This window comes from Molossus molossus, unplaced genomic scaffold (genome assembly GCF_014108415.1).
Source record: "Molossus molossus isolate mMolMol1 unplaced genomic scaffold, mMolMol1.p scaffold_m16_p_11, whole genome shotgun sequence".
Lineage (NCBI taxonomy): Eukaryota > Metazoa > Chordata > Mammalia > Chiroptera > Molossidae > Molossus > Molossus molossus.
The window spans coordinates 76,304,781-76,332,021 of NW_023425346.1; the positions used below are offsets into that span (position 1 = coordinate 76,304,781).

General features: G+C 42.3%; 1 protein-coding gene across 1 annotated transcript in view; it reads right to left on the reverse strand.

Moving 5' to 3' along the window:
* The window catches only part of RAPGEF4 (Rap guanine nucleotide exchange factor 4), a 282,253-nt gene that overhangs the window by 221,150 nt on the left and 33,862 nt on the right, over nucleotides 1-27,241 (reverse strand). The window contains exons 2-3 of the mRNA XM_036254269.1: nucleotides 9,863-10,005; nucleotides 6,968-7,056 (exon numbers count right to left, since the gene is read on the reverse strand). Of these exons, the coding sequence (XP_036110162.1) occupies nucleotides 6,968-7,056; nucleotides 9,863-10,005 (232 nt within the window). The remainder of the gene's footprint in view (nucleotides 1-6,967; nucleotides 7,057-9,862; nucleotides 10,006-27,241) is intronic.

Below are 27,241 nucleotides of genomic sequence, written 5' to 3' on the forward strand. Positions count from 1 at the left end.
CAAGTGCAGCCTAGATTCTCTGATTCCACGAAATGGCTGAACAATACTGTTCAATGTCTTGCCATTTCCAATACAAAGCACATTTCCTGCTTTTTCTATGCTAGCACTGCCCCCTTGTGGTAAAAGGGCAGCATGGCAGGCATTGCAACCAACAGCATTCCCCACTCTGGGCAGTCAACTTTTCTTTCTGGGAAAAACAAAACCAAAAACACACCAGAACCCCTGCTCTATACCAGATGCTTTATACATTAACTCATTTAAGTTATGAACTTCTATCCCTATCTTATAGGTAATTTAACTTGCCCAAGGTCACACAGTAATTAAGTGGCAGAGAAATGTCATCAAAAGTCTGATTTTAACCACTGAGCTCTGCATTAGGTATTATTTTACACTTTAAAAGAGATCTGTTAAAGAGATGATGAAGTTTTAATGAATTAATACATCATCCCATTCTCTATTTTGCAGCATGAACTTCTACTCACCCAGTAGCCACCAGAAATTCTTCTTTGATATGACTGGAAACGTATTATATTCTTTTTGGTGTAAAGATTAATTTAAAACCTTACATATTTCTAATATTTAAATATTTACTATGCAAAAAGGGCCCCTCACCTATAAAATCTGCAGAGAAAAACAGGACTCTCTCTCTCTCTCTGAAACACACACACAGAGTTGGATATTATTGCTTGATATAATGAAGTTTATAAGCTTATTTATTGTTTTTAAGTTTATTGTTTATAATTTGTTCCAATCTCACTTTAACTCTAAATCTATTCACATATTATTGAGAAAAAAGTACACTAAAAAATGTACACTAGTGGTAGTATCCATTCCCATGGGAATGTAAAATCTCTGACTTTTTAGCCCACTGAGTGAATAGGCACCCAAACAGGCAGGGCCTTGTGTGCACAAGTTCTGCTGTGGGCATCTGAAGGCGTAAGTGTCCCGGTTAGTATTGGGTAAGAGACTGAGGGTAGGAACAGGTGTCACTGGGAACTGGAAAGAGTAACCCTTAATAGGATCAGTGCTGCCAAGTCCAAGTCTATGTGCGTACGCGAGCCAGGTTGGGGCACTTTGGGTTGGTCAAGTGGTCTGTGAGCAGGCCCTCTTGCTGGGCAGTCTGAGCTTCATGAGGCAAGACAGAGAATGGCCAAGGCACAAGTGTCTGGGAAGCTGGGAGAGACACCTTTGTCAAGTACACAGGGATGCCGAGTAAGAGTGTTTCTGAAGTAGGTTTTGTGTTATGGAGTAGTGAAGTAGCGTTGGCCTGCGGTCTGGAGGGTCCCCGAGAGGCAGGGCCCACGGTGCCTCTGCTCATCCAGAGGCTGTGATCTGCCCCCTCCAGTCCATACATGGAGCCTGGGAACGGGTCGGGGACCTAGGTGAAGAGAAGACAGGGAAGCAGGACAGAGAGCTGGCCGATCCGTGTGAGAGAAGGTGGTTCTAACCCATCCACCTCTTCGTCCATGTCAGGCTCCTCCCTTTCTCTCAGCTCCCCACAATCCCATCAGCACCAATTCTAACCGTTTCACCCTTACCTTGTACATACCATACCTCGATCTCCCTCCCCTATCACCCATACTTATCCACCGCACCCTCCAACCCAGAAGCCCTTCAAGGGGATGGAATGTGCTCATTTCACTGAGCATCTCCTCATCTAAAAGACGGTGGAAGGAGGACCCACGGGCAGTCCAGCAAGAGTATGAGAAGTGGGCCATCCCCAACAGCACGCCTCAGGTGAAGGAAATGCCTGTGAGGGGCTTGCAGGGGCGAGGGTGTGGTGCTCTGAGCTGGAGCAGAAGTGCAGGAGGGTGGCTGCAGGGGCTAGGAGGGAAAAGCTCCTTCTCCCCACATTCATTATTCCTACTGGATGGCAACTCCACACCAAAGTGGTCAAGAACTTAAGTCCTAGGATCACAACGAACTGGCTCTGATACCTACTGGCTAAGTGACATTGGGCAAGTTACTGAGCATCTTACTTGTAAAATGAAACTAATCATAGCACTAAATGGGGGAGGGCAGTGTAGTGAAATAATGCTTGTAAAGTGCTTTTCACTTAGCAGCCCGTAGTGGGCGCTCCATTCCCATGAGCTCTTCCTGCTCTTTTTTTTTTTTAACCTATGGGGCACATTTCATTTTATTATTTTTTAAAATTTATTATTTTTATTTTCTTAATTTTTTTAATTTTATTTTTGTTACAGATGTTTCTCCTTTTTTACCCCATTGACACCCTCCTCCCCATCTCCCCCGCCCCGTCCCCGGCTTTGTTGTCCATGTCCACTGGTTATGCATACATGCACATAAGTTCTGTGGTTTATCTCTTCCCACCCCCACCACCCCCTGAGGGTTGTCAGTCTGTACCCTACTTCCGTGTTTCTGGGTCTACCCTATTCCTCAGACTGTTATATTCATTATATTCCATATATAAGTGAGATCATGTGGTATGTGTCTTTTTCTGCTTGGCTTATTTCACTTAGGATAATACTTTCCAGGTCCCTCCATGTCGTCTCAAAGGATAAGAGAGCCCTGGCCGGTTTGGCTCAGCGGTTAGAGAGTTGGCCTGTGGTCTGGAGAGACCCGGGTTCGGTTCCTGCTAAAGGCATGTACCTTGGTTGCAGTTTGTCCCCGGCCCTGATTGGATTGTGTGGGTGGCGACCACTCGATGTGTCCCTTTCATTTCGATGTTTCTCTCTCTCTCTCTCCCTCCCACTCTATCTGAACAAAATATCAAAAAACGTCCTCAGGTGAGGATTTAAAAAAAAGATAAGAGATCTTTCTTTCTTACAGCTGCATAGTACTCCATTGTGTATATGTACCACCCTCATGTTCATAGCAGCACTATTTACAATAGCTAAGATCTGGAAACAGCCCAAGTGTCCATCAGTAGACAAATGAATAAAGAAGCTCTTCCTGCTCTTATCTCATCACTCTGGCTCCGCTAACACCCCAATAAGGGGCTGAAACTTAGAGATAAGGTTCAGAATTTATCACCTCCGTCTCTGAGTTCCGACTCTCAGCTGCGCAGTCAGGCATGCAGGGCAGGTAGAGACTTGAGGAACGAAAATAAAGGGGAAGGCTAGCAAGGCTAGGAAGGCTATCTCTTTTCTCTTTCCTTAATTCTCAGTCTCTTTAAACTTTCCTTCTCCTCCTCCTCTTCCTCCTTCTTCTTTTTACTGCCCCTTGCCCACTATTTTTCCTATGTGAGCAGTAGGAAGAACATAAAATTTGGGGTATATCAGGCCTGGATTCAAATCTTAAGTTGGTCACATACATTTGTGTGGCCTGGGGCAAGTTATACCTTATGTTGCTGGGCCTATTTTCAAGTTCAATTTTAAAATAGGACCTGAAAGCCCAAAGATGAAGTCAGTTAATGTTCCCAGAACCCCTAGCACAGTGCGACACAATGAATGCACTTAGCGATATTGTTACTAGTCTCTAAGGACAGAAACTCCAGGGCTTTTTTTGCTCCTCCTCCCATGGTCCATCACTCAACCACATTTTTCTCTCACTGGGGTATATGATGGTTAATTTTATATGTCAACTATGGTAACCAGTTCCTTAGTCTAATTTTGCCATAAAAATATTTTTAGATGTGATTAACATTTATAATCAGTGAACTTTAAGTAAAGCAGATTGCCCTCCATAATGTGGGTGGGCCTCATCCAATCAGTCGAAGGCCTGAGAGCAAAAGATTTCCCATGAGGTTTCCCAAAAAGGAGCAATTCTGCTTCCAGACTGCAAGATAGAAACTCTACCTGAACTTCCAGCTTTTAGACTCAAGACTGCAGAATCAACTTTTACATGAATCTCCAGCCTGTCAGTTTATTCTACAAATTCTGATTTCCCAGCCCTTACAATCACATAAGCCAATTCCTTAAAATAAATCTTTATCTATCTCCTATTGGTTTTATTTCTCTGGAGAATCCTAACATAACGTACTACTTTGATTGGCTAACCTATCACCCTGATCTGGTTGGTAGCTAGTGGGCAGAGACCCAGAGCTCATTACAAGGCCAGCTCAGACAGGAATTACATTTTTGTTTCTCCTGTTCAAGTAATTTTCCATGGAAGGAGGTACAGCCACCTTGCTCATTCTCCTTAGCTTCTTGTTCCCATGTGTCTGAAACCATGCCCTGCCCATCAGAGCTGACTACAAGGCTGGGCCCTCTGTCCACCTCAGGCCACTCTCTGGAGGGCTGGAGAATGTGGAGGGCAATGTACGTTATCATCCTTATATCTTAGTGAAAATACAAATAAATCCAGAAAACCCTTACTAGACATTGTGGGGTGAAGTACACAGAGGAGGCAGGAAGCCAGCTTTGATACAAAGCTAATAATTCCTAACAACTTAAGAGATGGCCAAGCTCAGCTTAGGAAAGTTCTCTGTATTGGGTTTGAGGTCAAAACCACAGCTAAACTCTAGAATTAAAAGTTTGTTAAAATTAAAAAAACAAAAACAACCCACAGCTAATAACAAAGTGTTTCTCAGCTATTCTTTGCTGGGACTGCATGGTGAGAGATAATTGGTGCAGGGCAGTATTCCAAGAGCCCCTGGTCAAGTACTATTTTAATACCATCAAAAGCTCACACTAGCTTTTAACATCTGAGGTGTCAGCACATCACTGCTGATGTGATTAATCATCCCTTAGGTACATCTGCTTTGCCTTTTTTAAAAGATCATTATTCCTTCTTCATTGCTCCTCCCTGTTTTCCTTCCCTTCTCTTCTTCCTCCTCTTTACCTCTCATCTTCTTCCCCTTTTCTCTCTTTCCTCGCCTTTCTCTTTCCAGCTTCTCCCCTCTTTCCATTATTCATTCAGGACCACCTGGAGAAGCAGAAGGGAACCAGCCTCTTCCAGGCTCTGTCCCCTGCTCGCAAGCACACAGGTGGGGCTGGGTTAAAGCAAGCCTCGGGGAAGCTCTGGGCAAGGGGCCCAGCGGGCGCCACCAGGCAGCAGCCTGCAGGTGGAAGGTGTGCAGAGGTAAGGGGCGGGGTAGTGTGACAGGATGACAGATGGCGGAGAGAGGGGGACACTGCACGCTGCACCATGCTCCTCCTGAGTCAGTGCAGAGCAGTGGCTACCAGTATATGTTCTGATGCCAGACAGCTTGGGTTTTAATATTAGTTCCCCTAATTTCTAGATACATTACTTGGGGCAGGTTATTGAACTACTCAGGGCCCTCGTGTCTTCATCTCTCATCTATAACATGAGAATAGTAATATGACCGACCTCACAGAGTTATTGTGCTTAGAACACTGCCTAGCGCATGTCAGATATCCAAGAAGTGCTAGCTCTCCTCAGTGCCGCTGGGAACCGAGGCAGCTTATAAGAATCAAAATCTACCTTTCACCTTGGCCCTCTTTGACATCCAAGAGAAACCTGGCCTGTGAGTGAGGGGAAGAGGGACAGTACCCTCGAGGCCGGGGCACCGGTACCAGGCAGCTTCTACTGGAACTTTCAATGCACTGACGCAGAGGAAAAGTATACCATGGGTTAAATAGGACTTTGGCATTCGCCTGAGACTCTAACCATCTATAACAATAAGTATAACACAGGCAACTATACTCCAAACTCCAAATGTCCACCTTACCAACAGTCTTTGGGATACTTCTCCATTTTTATGTAATCATTGCCTACAACTCCAAATATTCATATAAGTTCCTACACAATTTAAATCTCAAATTTAGCACGTCATGAACATTTCTCACATTTGAAGTGTGCTACGAATGAAAACGGCTCAGAAGCACTGTTTTTAACACGCTCCTTAGCTATGGGCTATTTATCCCTTCAACTGTTTCTTTGATGTTTCTTGAGAATTCTTTCCAATTTTACAATCAGCCAATTCTCTTCCTCCATTTTTAACTCGAATCCTGAATATATGGACAGAAAACTCGGGCTGTTTTCATACTGGAGCTTGGCGGTGGTCGCTAGTGGCCATCCTTTTGAGAGTTGAGGTTCTTGGCTCCAAGTGGGAAGGTTTTGTACAGGTCAGCCACGGGGTAGTGCTGGAGTAAGGGTCACTGCAGATGTGAAAGAGACTCTGGGTCCAGTTTTAAATATTAACAAACGTGGTTCAGGAGTGGGGGGATGGGAAGAATACGAGCTTTATCTTTTAGGGTGCCATGCTCCCAGAGGTGATTAATGAACATAAAGGAACCCCGTGCTGCACTTTAGGGGGGGGAATGTCAGTATTGACCCTCCCACATTTGAAAAGATGTGGTAGGGAAATAGAGGAGATGTTGAGGGGGCTGCATCGACCACATTCCCCTGCATCACTGGAGCACCTCACAGGCCACAGGGGATCACTTCTAGGACACCGAAAAGCCAGGACACCAGATGGAGGAAGGCTCTAAGGAGAAACCGAGGAAGACTTGCTTCTCCTCACACTTTGCTCACAATTCAGCTTACACAACAGCAAGGTATCACATTGCAATGAATGGTTCGCACTTCCCAGCAGACAAAGGCAGCAGTGGGTCCCTGGATTCCATGTCCCAGCACCTGGCACCATACTCGAATCGGAGAAGACACTCAATGTCTATGTTTCTTGACTAACTTAGTAGAGGAATTCATCAAACATGTAAACTCCTTACCATGGGAAAGAGGGAATGGGTTTCAAATGTAATGTTGATGGCATAGAAGACACAGGAACAATGTATCTTTTAAAAAGAATAATAAATCCTACTGTTAAAAAAAGGCCGGGGCGGACTTGCCTCAATGGTTAGAGCGTCAGCCCTCGGACTGAAGGGTTGCGGATTCAATTTCCGGTCAAGGGCACTTACCTGGGTTGCAGGTTGGATCCCCTGGCCCTGGTCAGGGCCATGTAGGAGGCAACTAGTCGATGTGTCTCTCTCCCAATGACGTTTCTCTTTCTCTTGTTCCCTCCCTCCCTTCCACTCTATCTAAAAATCAGTGGGAAAATATCCCTGGGTGAGGATTAACAACAACAAAAAAGAACAAGGTATCTTACCTGGTGACTGCTGGTCTCAGATACTTTAACATCCAAAGACCCTGCCAGGACAGCATACCAGTTTGTTCCAATATCACCTTGACGAAATACTGAAAGAGAAACAGTAATGTAACCATGCTGGTTCTACCGTAGACCTGACAGTTTCTCCCCGGTGTTACAGCTGTGACTTGGACCTAGCTGAGCTGTGACTCTTCTTCTACTTGTTCCCACAAGAACATATTTTTCTTTTTCCCATCTATCAACAAAGCTATATCTTATTTATTCAATATTCTAGGAAGTGGAATTCTGTTTAAACATAACTCTTTTATATTTACAGAGCAGTAATAAGGACCGATAACCCTGAACCCTACATGGTCCTTTGAATTTAAGAAGAACTGAGTGATGTTCTGTGCAATTTATCTTAAATACACTTCATTGTACTATAATTCTTGAAAAATTATTATTCTAGACAGGGTACATATTAACAAGATTATTTGACTCAATGAAACCAGACCACTACCCCAATTTCTTAAGTCTATTTATACTCAAATCAATGTGTTTTCTAGGATAGAATGTCTCCTTTTAAGTTAAACAATGAATGATTAAAAAACAAAAATCTGCTTTAAGAGTTTTAATGACTGTATTATCATTGTCTATTTTCTTGTTTGTCCTTTTTTAAAAAAAAAAAGAAATAAATGCACTGCTTTAGGCATTAGGTGTTAACTGCTCTTTGGAAATGATTCTCAGGGATTTCTGAACCTGATTTTGCTTTACTTTTGTACTTTCAGAAAAGAAACATTTAGATATTTGGACAGAACCTTAGTCCCCATATTATGTTAAGACCAGTACTTGGAAAGTCATTCTGAAACACTGGGTCAAACATCTCAAACAAACCCAACAATCCTTGCAAATATCCTAGCTGAATAACCAGATGGAATGATCTGATATTTTTAAATTCTTTTCACGATTCAAGTTGGAGGTCTAGTGACTCAATGAGAAGTCACATGGCAGCTCAGTGGGACAGCTGAATCCTGGCAAGGCCTGAGCTCCCGGCATAAGAGCAAGCCCCTGGGAGGCATAATTAATGTGACAAGCTGCTCTAAACTCCGACTAAGACGTGCTGTGGGAAGGAGAATGACAATGGCATCCCACCAAGTGCAATGATAGGCTTAAGATGGGGAATTGATGAGTCTGTAGCCTGCCTCTCCAGTCACTGCTCTTCCTGGTCTTTGGAAGTGACTTATTTTAGAGTTAGTGCTTTGCCTTTCATGAACTTTCTGGCCCCCCAAGACATGATCATTTATCAATCAAATTCACATTATATATCATACAAGATTCATTTTGAAAATGGCTTTAAGAAATAGAAAATAGAGGCTCATCTCCAAGAGAATGAAGTTTCTAATATCAATAATAATAATACTAATAATATATGTTTGAAAACAGTATGTTTGAATGGTTGTTTTAATACAAGTGTGAGTGTGTGTGCGTGTGAGTGTGTGTGTGTGTGTGTGTGTGTGTGTGTGTATGTGTGTGGAAATCTCTGGGTTTGGGAATTGCAGGTGATTTTTATTTTGTTTGTCTTCTAAATTTTCTACAATGATGTTGTGACTGACCCTGTTGGTTTCCCATCCAGAATCATGCCCTCTTATCTAACTGAACATTATATATTCCACCCTCCTTCAAGGGCCAAGTGCTCAGAGCAAGAATTTCTTTCCTAACTCCAGTGGGGTAACAACACTTGGTCTAATTCAATTATGATGGTCCGATTATCTTTGCAGCGATTGGTTTAGGCATGGGCGTGTGCTATAATTCTAGCCAATAAAACAAAACAGGGCCCTGGCCGTTTGGTTCAGCAGTTAGAGCATCGGCCTGCGGTCCTGAGAGACCCGGGTTCGGTTCCCGCTAAGGGTGCGTACCTCGGTTGCAGTTTGTCCCCGGCCCTGATCGGTTGTGTGGGTGGCAGCCACTCGATGTGTTCCGTTCACGTCGATGTTTCTCTCTCTCTCTCTGTTCCTCTCTCTCCCTCCCACTCTACCTGAACAAAAAATGGAAAAATGTCCTCGGGTAAGGATAAAAAAAAAAAAGGAAGTCTGCTGGGAGACTTCTGAAAAAGAGACACAACAAGAAATAGTCTTTCAGCAGGACGTTTTGTGTCAGCATGTAATGCTTCTGACTGCTGCAGATGTCTTAGATCCATTTGGGACAAATCTAAGATACATAGCAAACACCAGCAAACAAAAAGATAAGAGGTACCTGGGACCTTAAGAATGTCACTGAGCCACCTAATTAACCAACCCTGAAGCCATCCTACCTCAAGACTTCTGGCACATGAGTAACTGATTTTCCTCCTACATGAGTAATGGATATCCAAGCCAGTTGGGTGGGAGTGTTCTGTTACTGCAGCATAAAGCATCCCAACAGACAGTAAAGCATTATTTCTTTAAGGAGAAAATATCTTTTGTAAAATGCAGCTATTGTGTTATTCTCCCTGCCCCTTATTCACATCTGGAACAGATGGTATCACTGAAGTTCATTCTAAACGTCACTATTAGTGTTAGTTAAGTGGCCTGTTCTCTTTATTTAATATACTACTGGCTAACATACTTTGGGGGTTAGAGAAAATAATTATTTGAATTTCTAGGGATACAGCCGAATGATATGAATCAGTATATCCTTCCAGCTCCATCTGGAAAGTAGGCTGCCCGGGAAGAACCATCTACACGCTGGGAACAGAGGAGTTCAGGAAATGCCTACAGTGAGACTGAACGAGCAAAGGAGAGGGAAATTGCAATCTAGTGCCTTTGGCTGAAGCTCCAATATCCGGCCCATAAATACCCCATGTGCTATCTATCCCCACAGGATAACCACAAATAAGCACAAACCATACATAAAAGTAAACGATTAGAGGTTTCTTACATGTTATTCCTTTTTCCAGATTCTCATAATAACCACATAAACAAATCTGATGAAGGAGATTTGGGTGAAATTTCTCAAAAGCTTTAACTTCTTTCAGCCGTGTGAAGATTATATCCACATCTTCACTGGATCGTTCCAACGGTCTAGGAAGGGGAGACCAGGCACAAAAGGCTGTATTAGTGAGGGCTTACTTGCATCAATATGCATTATTTTAGTCACAAGCAAGTTTGTGCTACTATCCCACTTACAAGTTTGTTACTGCAAAGGTTGATCTACCTATCTCCATAACAAGTACTTCCAAGTTTTTGTCAACTGTTCATTTTAAATCATTCTTACTGCAGACGGTGTGGTATTGCAATTTATAGTAAGGAATATATATTTGGTCTCTGTCCACTGTGTTTGGTACATAGCTCCTAAAACTTGTAATTTCCTATATAAGAGCCATAGGGGCATCCTTTGTTGTAATATGTGGTCTTTTGTCCTCAGTTCCTGAAATGCTTCGGAGCCAAGGAGGTAAAACAGATGCCTAGTTATTCATAACCAGCGCCTTTCAACTACAACTGAGTTTATGTTAGTGAGGTGACTTTGGGAAAGCCCCCAAGTAACCTCAGGATTGTAGCTGGTTGCCAGGGGAACCACCAAGTGATTAGAGGGTTGGAACTTTCAGCCCCTCTCCCCAACCTCCTGGGGAGTGGGAGGAGGCTGAAGATTGAGTTCAGTCACCAAAGGCCAATGATTTAATCAACCGCGCTTCATAATAAAGCCCACATAAACCCTGGGACGCTGGGTTTGGGGAGCCTGAGCTTGGGGAATGCGTGGAGGCCGGAGGAGAGCGGAGCCCCGCCCCCTTTCCCACGGCTTGCCCTCTGCACCTCCTCCGTCTGGCTGTTCCTGAATTACATCCTTCTATAAAATACTGCTAACGGGGTATTTTTTTTTAAATAAAAAAGCCAAGTAAACTGTTTTCCTGAACTCTGTGAGCGACTCTGGCAAGTTAATCAAACCTGGGGAGGAAGAGGTGGACCCTCTGGGACTCATAGCCCGTTGGTCGAAGCACAGGTGACAGCCTGGACTTGTGACTGGCATCTCAAGTGTGGGGCTAGGGCGCGGTCCTCTTTGGGACTGAGCCCTTAACCTGTGGATGTTAGACTATCTTCAGGGAGACAGAGTCACGACGGAATTGAGTTAAACAATTGGTCACAGCTGGTGGCTCAGAAGTGCTGGTCTGGTGTGAGAAACTCGGGAGTGGGGGCAGTAGTGTGAGAACCAAGGAGACGCAGCAGTGAGTTTTCCTTCACAGATGCTCTAGCAGGAATCAACCTCAGAGTCACGAGTTCAGGTAACGTTCCGGGGTAGTGTTTAACCCCTTAAAAGCACCAGAGTATGATAAGATACAAGAAAATGCTGATTTTACCTAAAATTGAGGTCACACACAAAAATGCCTGCAGAGGCCAATCAGATAAAATATATAAGAAGATCCAAATATGAGGGAAAAAATCTCTGCTATAGAAAAACAATGATGAAAGCCCAAAGACAAATGAGAATTGATCCTCAGCCTCGGTGTTGGCAACACTGTAGAGAATGGTGGGGATCGAGCAGAGACAGAGACGGGCCTGTCTGCAGGGCACACTGCATGGAAAGCCGCGTCGCACCGCAGTCACACCAGCCGCCACAGCAGCCCGTGAACTCCAGGGGTCGCTGCCATAGCACCGTGGCCCACTGCAGGCCCCAAGCAATGGCAGCACTGACAACCTCAGGAGGGATCCCACGAGCCGCATGAGCTGGAAGCTGACTGCACATCGGTATGATGGGCACTTAGTCCCGCAGGAAGAGAGAAATGGGGATTAGAATCCATCGCCCATCAGGAGGAAAGCAGCATCCTGCTGTGTCTATTCTCCTTAGAGCGCATCCCATATTAGGAAGGTGGACCAGGCGGCTTAAAACCCTTTTTGGCCCAACACTCTCCAGAAGAAGCTGGACTCCAGGAAAAAAAACAGAAAGCAGAAGAAAAACGATGTACTTCCACATACGAATTCCACAAAAGAATTTCAGTATTCATAACCGGACATGTGAGGCCAGGTGACAAAAGACACTTGGAACAACAGAGTTAAGTTGAGATGACCAGGAAAAATGCGAAACCTCTCTTCCTGATATTTTCTTTGGGCACCCCAAATTAGGTCCTAACGATCTTTCCCATTGTCTATACCTTTAAGCCGCTGAAACAATGAAAGGCAATGTTATCTGTCATTGCTTGTACTGGGTACTTGAGGGAGTGGGGAAAATTCCCCTCGGCTATTCATATCTTAGTTATCTCATCTCTGCAGTCTACCACTGGCGCTGACCCTTCTGTTGCCCTTCTCTGTGAATCCTGATTTCTGAATGCCACACAGATTCTCATCCCTGTAGCGGTTATGCCTGGCACTTCTACAGATCCTACAATACCCGGCTGAGGGCCAGCATGCCCTTGGGTGTGATTTTCTGCCGTGACCTCAAACTGAACTCATCTCCTCTCCCACACCTGCTCGTGCACCTGCATTCCTCACGTCCACGCATGAAGCGGGCTTGTCCTCCCTCATCACATCCAGTAACTGTCCCCCCTCAGGGTCTCAAATCCGTCTCCTCTTAACCGCTGCTGATGCTGCCTGGGCGAGTGTGAGCCAAGGGCACATGAAGCCTGTGCTGGGACAGGACGCTGACCGGCATGGAGCCCTCTCCCAGGAGGCTAGAGCGCACGGTTCCACCTACCATTCAGCAGAAGTATTTTTAGCAGGGGAGTGACAGGATTAGATGCTCATTTTGGAAAGAGCACCTTGACTACAAGCAGAGGCAGGTGGGAGAGTGAAGGCCAGGCGCCAAGAGGCCAGTCAGGGAGCTCGGCAGTGCGGCCGAGTGAGGAGGTGGGTTCTCTACTCATAACTCTTCCCTTCCCACGCTCTCTCCACGGCTGCTCTCCTAAGTAAAAGCTCCAACTTCAGACGAGTTATTTTCCTTAGCCTGGCATCTAACACCCAGAGCCCGCTTTTTAAATCACTTTTTTAAAAACTTCACTTTTAAAACATGTTCAGACAACAACTGAAAGAATCATTTGCAAAATAAGACCCTGGTAGGCAGGATTCGGGGGTGACCCACACCCTTGTATAATCCCCTTGAGTGTGGGCAGGGGCTGTAATTTGCTTTTAGTCAGCAGAACATGGAAAAAGTGGAATGATATCACTCCCATGATTATGTTAGGTATGTGACAAAGGTGAAGAGACTTTGCAGGTGTAATTAAGATCCCATACAGTCCATAATATTGTACTAACTAAGTCTGCTATCAGGTGGATGCTAGAATATCAGGGGAACACTTTGTAAAGTATATGACTGGCTAACCTCTATGCTGTACACCTGAAACTAACATAAAATAATACTGAATGTAAACTGTAATTGAAAAATATATTTAAATTTTTTTTAATTTGTTTATGATCCCTAGTCCATTGACTTTAGTGAATCCAAGGGAGATTTTTTTCCCCAGATGGACCTGATCTAATGAAGTGAGTCCTTTCGAAGAGGACAGAAGAGGTAGGAGACTCTTTTGCTGGCCTTGAAGAAGGGAGCTGCCACGTAGCAAGGAATGTGTGAGGTTCCTGGCTGGCAGCCAGCAAGAAATCAGGACCTCAGACCCACACCTTCAAGGAACTGATGTCTACCAGAAGTCGTGTGAGCTTCGGAGGGGTCCCTGAGCTCCAAAAAGGAGCACAGCCACATCACCACCTTAATTATGTTCTTTGAGATCCCGAGCAGAGGATTCAGACAAGCCGTGCTCAGGCTCCCGCCCCGTGGAAAGGCAAGATGGAAAACGTCCGCTGTTCTGGGCCATTGCGTCTGTGGTCATTTGTTACACAGCAGTCGGAAACCAACACAGGCAGGAAGCTCCCTCGCGCACTGGCTCAGTTGCTTGTGACCAGCCTAGCGTTCCCTGCCCTCAGCAAGCTTTTCCTTACAGCGCTCTCTCTCGCCTCTGAAACCCACATGATGGCATGCTTTGGGCATCTAATTTCATTGTTTTATTATTTCACATTTCATGCATGCAAATATTATCTTCTTGGAGATACTGTCATTCATTCAGTAAATACTGTTTGGGTCTTATTTTATTTTATTTTTTTATAAACCACTGAAATCACCGTTTTGTCTGAGTTGTTTTTCTCCTCAGGGTTTTCAGCTCTTTTGCTCAGCTGACAGATGAGGGGTGGCCCTCCCCACAGAAAAGTGTTTGCAAATATTGATTATTGTATTCCTAAAAAGGTCAACCAAAGGGAGATAGTTCTGTTGATTTTATGGTTATTGTACATTTCCCCACAAATGCTTGTGAGTTATTATTTTGTGCTCTATTATTTAGTGCTAACTCCTGCAGAAGCTCTGAGGGTCCTCATGGGACCATGGACTCCAACACCCAACAGCCACACCTGTGCAGGAAGCAGGTGAAAAGCAAAGGGAAAGGGGCAGTCAGGATGGCTCTCTGCCCAGCTGCCGTTCCATGACCATAAACGTGGCCAAGAAATGGACAACAGTACAGACTTCACAGCACCGTCTCTGAAGGGAATGTATGTAAGGCTTACTTTCCTCAACTACTTCCCTTATAGTTTTAAATTTTTAATTTCAATTACAGTTGACAGATAGTATTATATTAGTTTAGAATGTATTTTTTAAATTTTGAGATGTCTTTTGAAGATCAGTAAATTCATTTCAGAACATTGGGTGTCATGTTAACTAAATATATTACATTACAATGACTTAACAGTTTGTTCATATTTTTTGGTTTGTTTTTTATTGATTTGAGAGAGAGAGAGAGACATTGATTTGTTGTTCCACTTATTTATGTATTCCTAGGTTGATTCTTGCATGTACCCTGACCGGGATCAAACCCACAAGCTTGTTTGTGTTGTTTTAGCAGTAACTTTGTGTTATAAAGAAATAGTCTCCCCTTAATGAACTATTAAATCTGAGATAATACATGTGAACTCTATAAATTATAAAGGGCCAGAGAAATTATTAAGAGTACCACTATCTTCATCAACATCATTATTAGCCTCAAAGACCTTTTATCGAAGTATCTAATGAAAGCAATGATTAGTGCATAAAAACATTAGAATTCTCATGTGCCTTTTGAAGGTTTTATAGATAAATGTGTATGTGTGTATGTTTTTCTGTCTAACAACAGTAAGATCTTTGAATTTTTTGATCAACCTGTTAAATGAAGTAAGTTTTATGAACTTCATTCTACACACAAAAACATTATGACGCAGATTTTAGTGTGCTAAAATTGTATATTTATAACACCAATGACAGCACAAATCTTTCTATTTTATTTTATTTATTTTTTATCCTCACCCGAGGACACTTTTGCATTTATCTTCAGATAGAGCAGGAGGGAGAGAGGGAGAAAGAGAGAGAGAGGAAAATTGATGTGAGAGAGACACATTGAGTGGCTGCCACCCACACAACCCCAACCGGGGCCAGGGATGAAGCTCAACCAAGGTACAGCCCTTGGCAGGAACTGAACCCAGGACTCTCTGGTCCATGGGCCATTGCTCTAATGGCTGAGCCAAACTGGCCAGGGCACCACGGATCTTTCTAAAGTCTTTGCAACTCAAGATGTTTACCACTTATTATGTTATTTTAATTATGATTATTAACCACTTAGAATACTGAAATGTTTACTTTTTACTAATTACAAGTTTTCTCCAAAATATCAACAACATTCAGAAAAAAAGGGTGTTGAAAATGAATTCTTTCAATCTGTAAATATTTACTGAGTATATATATGACAGGAGAATCCAGTGATAAAAATAAATAAAGCATGGTCCCTGCACCCAGGAAGCTAAAATTGAATTAGGGAGGTTTGTATACGTATAGCAATTATCAAGTTGAAATGTGGTGAGAAGCACAATTAAAATAGGAATAAAGGGAATAGAAATTCAGAGGAAGAACAGACATCACTTATGGATGAAAGTTCTACAAAGACTTCATGAAAGCATTATTGTAAATTCTCCCTAAAATCAGTTCTTTCTCATTTCTCTTTTTACAACTACAGTAACACCACTGGTTGGTCATTTAGTCTAACAACAGTCACTCTCCCTAGACACCTGTTCCACTACCTCTTCTTCCTGAGTTTCCTACCCACCAACCCCCACCACGCAGACACACACACACACACACACACACACACACACATCACATGTACATACATATACACACACATACAGAAATACATACACACAGAGATACATATATACAAATGCACATACATACATACGTACTGACAAAGATTCTTTGTTGACCAAACTTTGGTCAGGCTCCAGAACCTTCTCCTGAACCTATCTGTGCACATCCTTATAAAATTAATTCTAGCAAGAACCCTGCTAAGTCAGTTTAACCAGAACCCCACCCCCAATATCTGATCACCTTCAATATCTGATCAGGTAGCTCAGCTTCCACCCCCTCCACCCCACCCCCCAGGTGATATCTGATCACCCCGGCCTGTCTTCAGCAAGAATCCTGTCAGGTCAGTTTGTCAGAAGCCTCCTTACCCCTGAAGTGTCCTCATAGTAATTTTCCATCCTCTGACCCCTCACCTTGCTCCTTGGCTATAAATTCCTCCTGCCCATGCTGTATGCAGAGTTGAGCCCAGTCTCTCTTCAACATTGTAAGGTACTGTTGCAGTGGTCCCTGTATCTGTCACCATGGTCTTGAGTCAAGTCTGCCTTACCACCTTTAACAAAAGTTACTGAATTTTTTAACAACACACATGTACAAACACATGCACACGTGCGCATGCACATCCTTCAATGCAATCAGTTGCCAAAATTCTCTCTTGGCTCTTAATTCTGCCCACGTTCAGGGAGACTCAGAAGAAACCCCCCAGTGGATCCTGAGACCCAGGTACAACTGCAGCTTTTCTCCTCACAGCTGAGACTGGCTGTCACAACGCACACCAGGACCTCCGTGACCCTTCTTCCAAAACATGGCTTGCACATCTGCACCCAGGGAGCTGAGCACGTGAAGTCCGCACATTCCTGGACTAATATCCCTGTTTAGAAATCACGCCTGTGTGCTTGTCTGTCTCTCTTAAAGAGTGACGAGAAAACTGACCCTTTGGGGTCCCAAATGAAATGAGAGTCACGACTGAGGGTCACTGTGGAGCATTCTGTTCCTCAGCAGAGCAAGAGGAGGGATCAGAACGCCTCCACCTCCCTTTCACAGACAATGACTGACACTGGTCCCCTGGCAGGAGAGATGCCGGCTCTGGGGCCCTGGGTTATTTGGACCATTGAGAAAGCCAACCTTCAAGCCAAGGGCAAGAATAGCCCTGCTAATATCTAAATAATGGTTGACCCTGTATTTATTAGTGAACAAAGAGAAAAAAACCTGTTTTGACCAGGCTTAGTGTGCTGCAATTTGTCCAGTACAATGAAAATACAAAATCAAAGTACAGCCTTGCCGCATGGCAGTAGACCCTTTGCAAAAATCTTCTCGGCTGTCCACGGTGTCTACACTGAGTGCAGGGCCATCGGGCTGGGCGTGAGTCTCTCCCCCCCTCTCCCCAGACCCAGCCACATCAGGATGCTCACTGGAGCCCACACCGCTAAGGTAGAGTTCTGCCATCATTTCCCCTGGTGATACAGTTGTTCTACCGGCGTTAAGTTAAACATAATTTCTTCTGGCTCCTTAAAATTTTAGAATGGCTTCTGGAATAACTTAGATAACTGATGTTTCTTTAAAATGCTTTCTGGATACATTTGGACTGAAGGGTTTTTGTGGGGTTTTTTGGTTTTCGTTTGTATGGGTTTTCGGTTTTTTTTTTTTTACCTCTATGCAATTTTCACCCCAGTAAGCAGAGGAGAGGCTCTCAAAAAATCATTCTACAGTCCTTAGGGCTACACTCAAATTTGAGATCTCTCTGTTAAAAATTTCCACTGCTACAACTACATTGTTAGAGTGTCCCAGGGCCTTTAGATTGTAAGGATTAGAGAAGAAGAATCTTTTGAGTCAGATTATTCTAATAATCTTCTTTCCTTAGCACTTTCTTCCTGGACAACAAGGAGATTTTTGGGGAAAGAAAGTAGAGAAAAAAAGGAATAATACTGAGGGTGGGGGAAGCACCTTACTTTCCCAAGAACACTGATTGTCAACTTTTATCCATCCCAAACCACCTGCGGCCCAGGGTACACACTCAAGAGTAGCAGCAGGTGGAAGCCCATTGTACCAGGGATTTTGTAGACTCCTTCCCTCACTGGGTCAGCTGGCTGAAAATCTCTGGCTTTAAAAGAGAAGGCACATGACACTATAATGGCAGATACATGTCATTGCATATTTATCAGTCCAAACACTTTGAGTACACAACCAAGAGTGAACCTTATTGTAAACTATGGACTTTGGGGGATGATTACAGTGTGGGGCAAAAGTCGGTTTACAGTTGTTTGTATGGAAAATACAATAGTGAATAAACGATGATCCAAGAATAAACTGTTTCTTGTCCTCGCAACTGTAAACTGCTTTGCCGCACCCTGTGCATGGCAGTCGGCTCAGCAGCTGTGGCGCAGCCGTCTGGCTGGAGATGCTGGCAGCCGGCAGGCTGTGCATGTGCGTGTGCGTGTGCATGTGCGTGTGCATGGCAGGGAACACAGGGGAATTCTCTGTACCGTTCGCTGTTCTTCGATAAACCTAAAACAGCTCTAAAAAATAAGGTCTATTTTTAAAAAGAGAGAGGGAAGTGGTTTATAAACTTGTGTTGTAGGTATAAGACTTGGAACCTTTGACTTATTTATTTTAACCCTAGCTATTTATGGAAAACCTCTAGCATCTTGCGGCCTCTCCAGGTGTTCCTCTGTCCCTCTCCCCCATCCCTCTCTATCCTCTGCCTCAGCACATGTTGTTGGTGCCCCTGTTTGAGGAGAGCTTGAAGAAACTACAGAATATGTGGATAAAAATGCTAAGTCAGGGATTTGACTTGAAAGTAGTATGTAAGTAGATCATTGGAAAGAGTGGTGGTTAGACCAGCCGGTGTGGCTCAGTGGTTGAGCATCGATCCATGCACCAAGAAGTCGCCAGTTCAATTCCTGGTCAGGGCACATGCCCAGGTTGTGGGCCGTGTCCCCAGTGGGCATGCAGGAGGCAGCCAATCGATGTTCTCTCGCATGGATGTTTCTGTCTCCTTCTCCCTTCCTCTTTCTCTAAAATCAGTAAAGAAAAAAAAATTAAAAAAAAAAAAAAAGAGTGGTACTTAGATTATTCACCACAGCCAAGATATGGAAACGACCTAAATATCCATCAGCAGATGAATGGATAAAGATATACATATAGCCCTGGCCGGTTTGGCTCAGCGGTTAGAGCATCGGACTGTGGACCAGAGTCCCAGGTTCGGTTCCCGCTGAGGGCACGTACCTCGGTTGCAGTTTGTCCCCTGCCCCTGTTGGGGGGGCGTGTGGGTGGCACCCAGTCAATGTGTCTCTCTCACGTGGATGTTCCTCTTTCTCTCTTCCTCCCTCTCTCCCTCCTGCTCTATCTGAAGATAAATGCAAAAATGTCCTTGGGTGAGGATAAAAAAAAAAAGATATACATATATACATAGACATACAAAGACACACACACACACACTGGAATATTTTTCAGTTTTAAAGACGGAAATCCTGCCTTATGTGACAACATGGATAAACCTGGAGGACATTATGCTAAGTGAAATAAGCCAGACATTGAAGAACAAATACTGCATGATTAGTCAAATGCCTAGAAACAGAGTCGACAGCGGTTGCCAGGGGCTGAGCAGAGGGGCAGGGATGGGGAGTAGCTGTTAAACGAATAAGCTCTAGAGATCTCTGTACCACCTTGTGCCATAGTTAACAATACTGTATTGTGCACTTAAAAAAGAGTTAAGAGGGCAAAGCTACATGATAAAAATAAAAATAAAAAATAGTTAAGAGGATAGGTCTCGTGCTAATGTTCTTACCACAGTTTTTTTTAAAAAACAGTGCTCATTACGTTGGCCTGTGGTCCAGGGAGACCCGGGTTCGGTTCCCGCTAAGGGCATGTACCTCAGTTGCAGTTTGTCCCCGGCCCTGGTTGGTCGTGCAGGTGGCAGCCACTTGATGTGTCCCTTTCACATCAATGTTTCTCTTGCTCTCTCTTCCTCTCTCTCCCTCCCACTCTATTTGAACAAAAAATGGAAAAATATCCTCGGGTGAGGATAAAAAAAATAAATTAAATAAAGAGTGCTCATTAGAAGTCAGGAATATTGACACTTATTCCTGTCACTAACAGTACGTCACTGTGTGGTCTGTAATGTATCTCTAGTAAAAGTATCCTTAGGAATCAAATATAAATTTTCATTTACTCACTGAACAAATATTTACTGAACATTTACAAGAAACCAGGCCCTATTCTATGACATTATTGTAAGAACACTAACCTGCTTGATGGGCTTTTTTGGAAGAACTAAAGATTGTTTTAAAAAAGAAAGAGAACATATATGTATATATGTTACAATATGCAATATTGAAATAGTACTAAAACAGTGGTAGGTTCTAACACACAACTAGGTAATGAGTCTCTTCATTTCTTCCTTAAGATGTTTTTGGTCATGAGAAGACTTCACCCTGTAAACGAATAGTGTCAATTTCAATAGATGCTATAAATATAGAAGAAGCCATATGTTTTTAAAGTGTAGAAATACATAGTATATAGGAGTAAATATTGGTACGAACCCTTGGAGGGCAGTTTGATAGTATCTGCCACAAATGAGAATATTTTAATACAATAATTCCAATTATAGAACTTTTGTAGATGTTGTATATAAGTAAAATTATATATGTATAAGGATATGATATGAAATATATTTATATATGAATATAAATCATGATAAATCCATACAGTGGAATAGTATGAAAACTTTAGAAAGAATGTGTAAACTCTATGAATATAAAATAATCCAATAATCATTCAGTAAAAACCAGGGTTTAGAATGCTGTGTATAATGTGCTGTCATTGACATGTGGCAGAGAGAAGAATTCTATACATATATTTTTTTAAATGCATGCATATTTGAACAAAGAACTGGAAAGTGGTGTCCGTGGTTACCTCCAGGGAATGAACTAAGTGACTTACATACAAAAGAGGGAGGGAGATTTAATTTCTCCTGTTTACCCAGAATGAATACACATACAAAAATATTTCCAGAATGCAAACACATCATGTATACTCTTCCTGCCTAGGTCCTGCCACCATCCTCTCTTCCCCAGACGATGACACGGGTCACCTAACAGCAGTCCCAGCTTCCACCCTTGCCTCTTGTGTCGCTTCACCTTGCAGGATCCAGAGGGATCCTTTTCTTATTTAAGTCAGATCACATCATGTCTCTGCTCTAACGTCTCCAGTGGCTCCCCTTTTCACTCAGAGTAAAACTCAAATTCCCCATATTCTGGCCCCTATGCCCCATTCCCATCATCTGTTTCCTTTGGAACCTCATCTTTGCTATTTTCCTCTTACTCCCTCTTTTCCAGACACACCGCTATCTTTGCTGCACTTTGAGGCCTCTGCCCCACCTCAGAGTCCTTCCAATATCTCCTCCTCCTGCCAAGGATGCTCTCTCCCCAGATACCTGAAAGACACACCCCCTCACCTACTGCAAGTCTAAGCACAAATTCTTCTCAGTGAAGCCTGCCGTGACCTCTCTATGTAAAATAGTCTGCTCTGCAGCACCTATACCCAGCATTCTTTTTTCCCCATAGCCCTTAATACCTCCTAACATAATATTTATAATAGTAAATAATTTACTTATTTATTTAATGATTGCCTCCAATAAAATGTAAGTTCCATAAAGGCAGCAATTTTTTTCTGTTTGGATTACTGCTGTATCTCCAGTACCTTGAACAGTGTCTGACATAGTAGGTGCCCAGTGAACACTGTTGAAAGAATAAATATACTTTTGTGTCTTTTGTATTTGTATTGTGACTGTATTATTATTAGAAGTTAGTAAAATTTTCAAAGAAAATTAGATTACTTTTTAGTTAAAAAACTGCAACATTTTTATTATTTTCTACCACTCTTACAAAATCAGAGTACTGGTGTTCTTAGTGAAAAAAGTCATTTTTTTAATGACAGCTTATTTATACACCAACATTTCTTATAGGATCTATGCCTGTTAGTCCATGCTAATTTTCCTGACTAATTTAGCAAACCTAAATATTTTTTAATTGTGTGATATTAAAATATTTATGTATTAAGCCTTTTCTGAAGGAAAAACCATATGGTAACTGGTAACAAGGAAGTTCTAAAGCTATATCCCCAAAACAAGGACGGACAGGTATAATTTTTTAAAAGATGTACTCAAAGAAATCCATTAAACTCAGCCCACACTGAAAATGGTTCTGAACTATAATATATAACAGCACCAGCAACTACATAGGGGTTTATTATTCCTGTGTGGGGGTATCCAGCTGCTCCTGTGGCACCTAATCTTTCCTGCCCCACAATACTTGTAATAGATATAAATATATTCAAATGGGGGTGAGGAGATGGCCTGAATTTTGTCTTGGTTAATTATTAGCAGATAGAAATAGAAATAGAAATAGAAATAGAAATAGAAATAGAAATAATAGAAATAGAAATATTGGTATGTAGACGCACTGGTGAAGACGAGTCTCTAGGGGTTGGGATGGATTATGAAAGATTGAGTGTTCAGTCCTCTTGAGGAACCAGAACTCAAGTAGTAGAACTAAATAACAGAAGAAGTCTAGGGCTTCCAGCAAAGGACCCAAGAGAGGGCAAAATAAAAATTTATTATGTCAAAATCAGCATCATTTTTACCTAGTAGCAAGGCTTTTCAACCAGCAAATATTTCAACAGCTCATCATCCTGTGATTGAACCACACATATAAGCCAAGTATCAAAGAAAGTCCTATCGGTACCTTTAGTTTACTAGCAAAATCATCTCCATATTTAATACTCTAAATTGGTCACTTAAGCACTAGATAGAATGGCAATTTATATATTTTTTAATTTAAGGAATTTCTACTTAGTTTAAAAATCTATTGTTCTAATATAAAAGATGGATAATTTTTACTTCTGGCTATTATGGAGTAACTGGTGTCAAACTAATCCTCCCACAATTTAAAAACTGAACAAAACACATGAAGTAATTGGATAACAATTGTTAACACAGGACTATGATCCCAGAAAGAAGAGAAACACAAGAGGTGATCCACATAATAACCTTGATATTTTGCCTAGAGATACTTTCTGGAACACAGGCAGGGACAAAGGATCAAAGCAGAGCAGAGCACTCTCACTGGGCTGGTGTGGCAGAGATTAGAGTTCAAGGATGCTGAGGTGGTTGGAGTTTGCAGTGAAGTGAACCAAAGAGAAATAACTTTTCACAGAAAGAGCCACAAATTTTACCACAGGGGTTCTTCTTGAGTCACCAGCTGCAAATGCACAAACCAATACTCATGGAGAGTGTAAGCTGAATTGAAATTCTAGGAATCATACAGTACATACCATCTCTGACAGCCAATGTAGACAGACCTCACTGATCACCCTGGACATTCAGCTGAGACTCCAAAAAGGCCACATTAGCCCAAGACTTAGACCTATCCTAAAAAGGCTTAAAAATAAGCCTTAGTAAACACCAAGCTGATTGGCTAGTAAGTTAGTTAACTGCCTATGAAACAGAAGCTGACCTTTTTTTTTAAAATATGTTTTTATTGATTTTTTAGAGAGAGAAGAAGAGGGAGAGAGAAACACCACTGTGAGAGAGAAACATTGATTGGCTGCCTCCTATACACCCCCTAGTGGGTATTGAGCCCACAACCCTGGCATGTGCCCTGACTGGGAATTGAACCAGGACCTCTCAGTCCATGGGACGACGCTCAATCCACTGAGCCACATGGGCTGGACAAAGCTGACAATCTTTAAAGAAAGAAATAAAATCCAGACTGTCAATATTATAACATCACAATGTCTAGCATATAATCAGAAATTATTAGATACTCAAAGAAACAGGGAAATGTGACTCATAACCAGAAAAAAGTAAACAGAAACAGACCCAATGATGACAGATGTTAAAAATACCAAAGATTTTAAAAAGAGTTATTGTAAATACATTTAAAGATTTTAAGAAATTAGTATAAGAATGAATACTTTTAAATGGAAATTCTAAAGCTGAAAAATAAAAAGTATGGAAATAAAATTTCACTGGATGGGTTCAATGTAGACTGAGCATTGCAGGAAAAAAATGATCAATGGACAGTAATAAACAGAGACTCAATGACCCATGAGACAATACCAAGGGAGTTTAATCTACATAAAATGGAAGTCCCATATAGAGAAGAGAAAGAAAATAAGGAAGAAAAAAATATTTGGAGAAAAAAATGGCTAAAGTTTTTCCAGCTAAAAGGCAGTTAATACCCAAAAGAGTCTAAAATGTTATGAAACAAAACTTCTTTTTTTAGTGTGGTAGATTGAAAACGGCCACAAATGCTTTGTCATTTTCTCCATCACGAAGTGGGACTTATTTCCCTCTTCATGAATTTAGGCTGGCCTTGTGACCAACAGAATATGATAGAAGGGACACTATGTGACATATTTAACACTACTACTAACCAGCAAGTTGCTTAACCTTCCAGGGATTGGCTTCCTCATACCTGAAAGGAAGCCATGAGCTAAATTTATCTTCGAGATTCTGTCCATCTTTAGAAAAGTCTATGTTCTACAAGGAGTTATATACTGAGCCAAGAAATAAATAAATAATAAATAAATCAGGGTTCTATGTCAAAGTGTTACTCTGTAATCACTTGGCAGTTCAGAACTTGAAAATCTTACCCAAAATGGAACAGGGCCTTCCAGATCTATTGCTAAGTCAAAACACACTCAGGAATTTGGTTGGAATGGTGTTCTTTGTATAGTAGAACTGACTTTGGCCTATACATTAAAGATTATACAGTATAAGGTCTTATCAGCTAAAGATTATTGGTAAACTAAAGGTTACTTAGGGCACAGTAGGATGCATTTCTTAAGATATTATTAAATTTTCTTTTCCTTCCCAGTGCCCCAGCTTTAATAGTGAGTAGATAGTTAAATAAAACCAGAGTTGGCTGGTAGAGAATATGATTTTTGATACATTTTTGTTACCCTAAAACCTTTTGTCATACCCGCCCACTGAGACATCTCATTTCCATAGTTTCGACACTACAAATGCCAGGGAAAATAGATGCTTGGATTGCATTCTTATACCCCTTCGGAGTGTAAAGCGGCAAAAGCAGTCCTCACCAACACAAATCTCCAGCACGCTTCACTGCAGAGAACGAACGCCCCAGGCAGCAACCTGATTTGTGCCAAGGACATATGGCAGAGATTATTACTAGTTAGTGATGAAGATTCAATTTGACAGTCTTTCTTTTTACTGTTAGTCATTTTGGTTTTCAAAGTTATTAGAATTAATAGTCCAGGCTAGGTAGGCTGGGGTATAGAATGCTATAAAAAGAAAGTTGTCCTTGCATATAATTTCAGGCAAGGTTTGAATTATTACATCCAGCAATTATGACTACCCAAGTAATAAAACGCCTAGAGACAGAGTTCCCTAAAGGGCCAGTGGCTGGCCAAAGTCAGTATTGGAAAGGAAACTTGTTGCAGTGATGTATGGTCCATTTAGTAAACAGATATTGTGACTTTCCATCCATGCCAAAGACACAGATCTAGTTTGAGAGTATAACAGACTTCCTAAATGCCAGAAGCTGGTCCACCTATTCCTCCTGTGAGGAATAGGAAGCCACTCCTCAGGGCCAGCAAGAATCAGATGCTCACACCCATCCCAGTCCCAAGTCTCTGAGCAAACGAAAACAGGAAATACCATTTTTTCACCTAAGCAGAGATAAAGGGCATCACAATTCTGAATTTCAGTCACTAGCCCCTGTCATTCAACAAACAGCTTGCATATCTACCACATGCAAAGTACGAATGAAAAGTTCTTTGAGAGTCACAGGAAGAAAAGGACTTTAACTCTGCTATAAAACAACTTCTGATCAATAAGGGATCTAAGACCTTTATCTAAATGATGATGATGCAAGGATGAGAGCAGTCTTATGGGTTCATATAAACGTACACAAAGGTCTCTATAAAAACTCCTGGGGCCCAGCCATGTGGCTCAGTGGATTAAGCATCATTCCATGAACTGAGAGGTCCCGGTTCAATTCCCAGTCAGGGCACATACCCGACACATATCTACTGGGCTCAATCCCCAGTAGGGGGCGTGCAGGAGGCAGCTGATGCATGTTTTTCACATCAATGTTTCTATCTCTCTTTCCCTTCGACTCTCTCTAAAAACAAAACAAAAACAAAAAACAAACAAACAAAAACTTCCTGGGGGTTCAGAGCTAAAGGAGGCAAGAATGAGTAAAAAAGTCTTCACAGAAAACTGTTTTCTTCCGATTATCAGCTTTCCACAGCATTTTAGCTGAAATTTGAACCGGCTCATGAAGAGTGGGCAGAAATTGTACAAGCACAAAGAGAGGACAGAAGATTTTCAGGAAAGAAAATGATAAAGCATAAGCAAAGGCATGGGGGTAGGAAATTACAGGCCAGGAGTCGCCAGGAGTTCTAATGGTTTCCCGAAGGAGAAAACTGAGATGTGAGATTGAGACCCTTGGAGGGCAGGGCTGGAATGTGAGCCAGTGAGGGACAGACTGCATTCTGTTCATCCTGTGGTCAGCAGAGAGCTTAAGGAGACAAAAAAACCAGAGCCATTATTTTGGAGAATTAGTTTCTAGCAGGGAATGAACTAGAGGAGAAAGAGGCAAAAGGTATGGAGACTAATTAGGACAGAGCTTTAGGGCACCATATATCATACTTTTTACAACAACATGCAGCCTTCATTTCCATAACACTTACAAAAACATCCATATGCTCATCCATAGATGTAACAATAACCATAACTCTCTTCTCTTTCTCTGTCCAATGCCCACTTGAAAGTAGTGTGACATTAAGCCCAGTTTTTCCCGGGACTGCATGGTTTAACCCAAATGGAACAGGGAAATCATGAATAGTGCCATTATCCTCACTCAGAAGTATCCTGGTTCGGACAGTAAATTATACGTGTACCTTACTTAGATGACCTTTCTCCTCCCACTGTTCTGCAGGAGCTCTACTGCATATCAGGGGTGTGGAGCCGATGTGTACAATTCACAGCTCACTCCCTCACCACTGTACGGTGATTATGTCTGTCTCTCCCCCCAGGTCACCAGGTAATCCCCGTTCTTCTGGGTTAGAGCTTCTGCTGCCTTGGTTCCCAGCTCCAGGACAGCGGGGCAGGGCAGGTTGAACAGTGGGTCGAGATGGCAGGGGAGGCACAGAAGA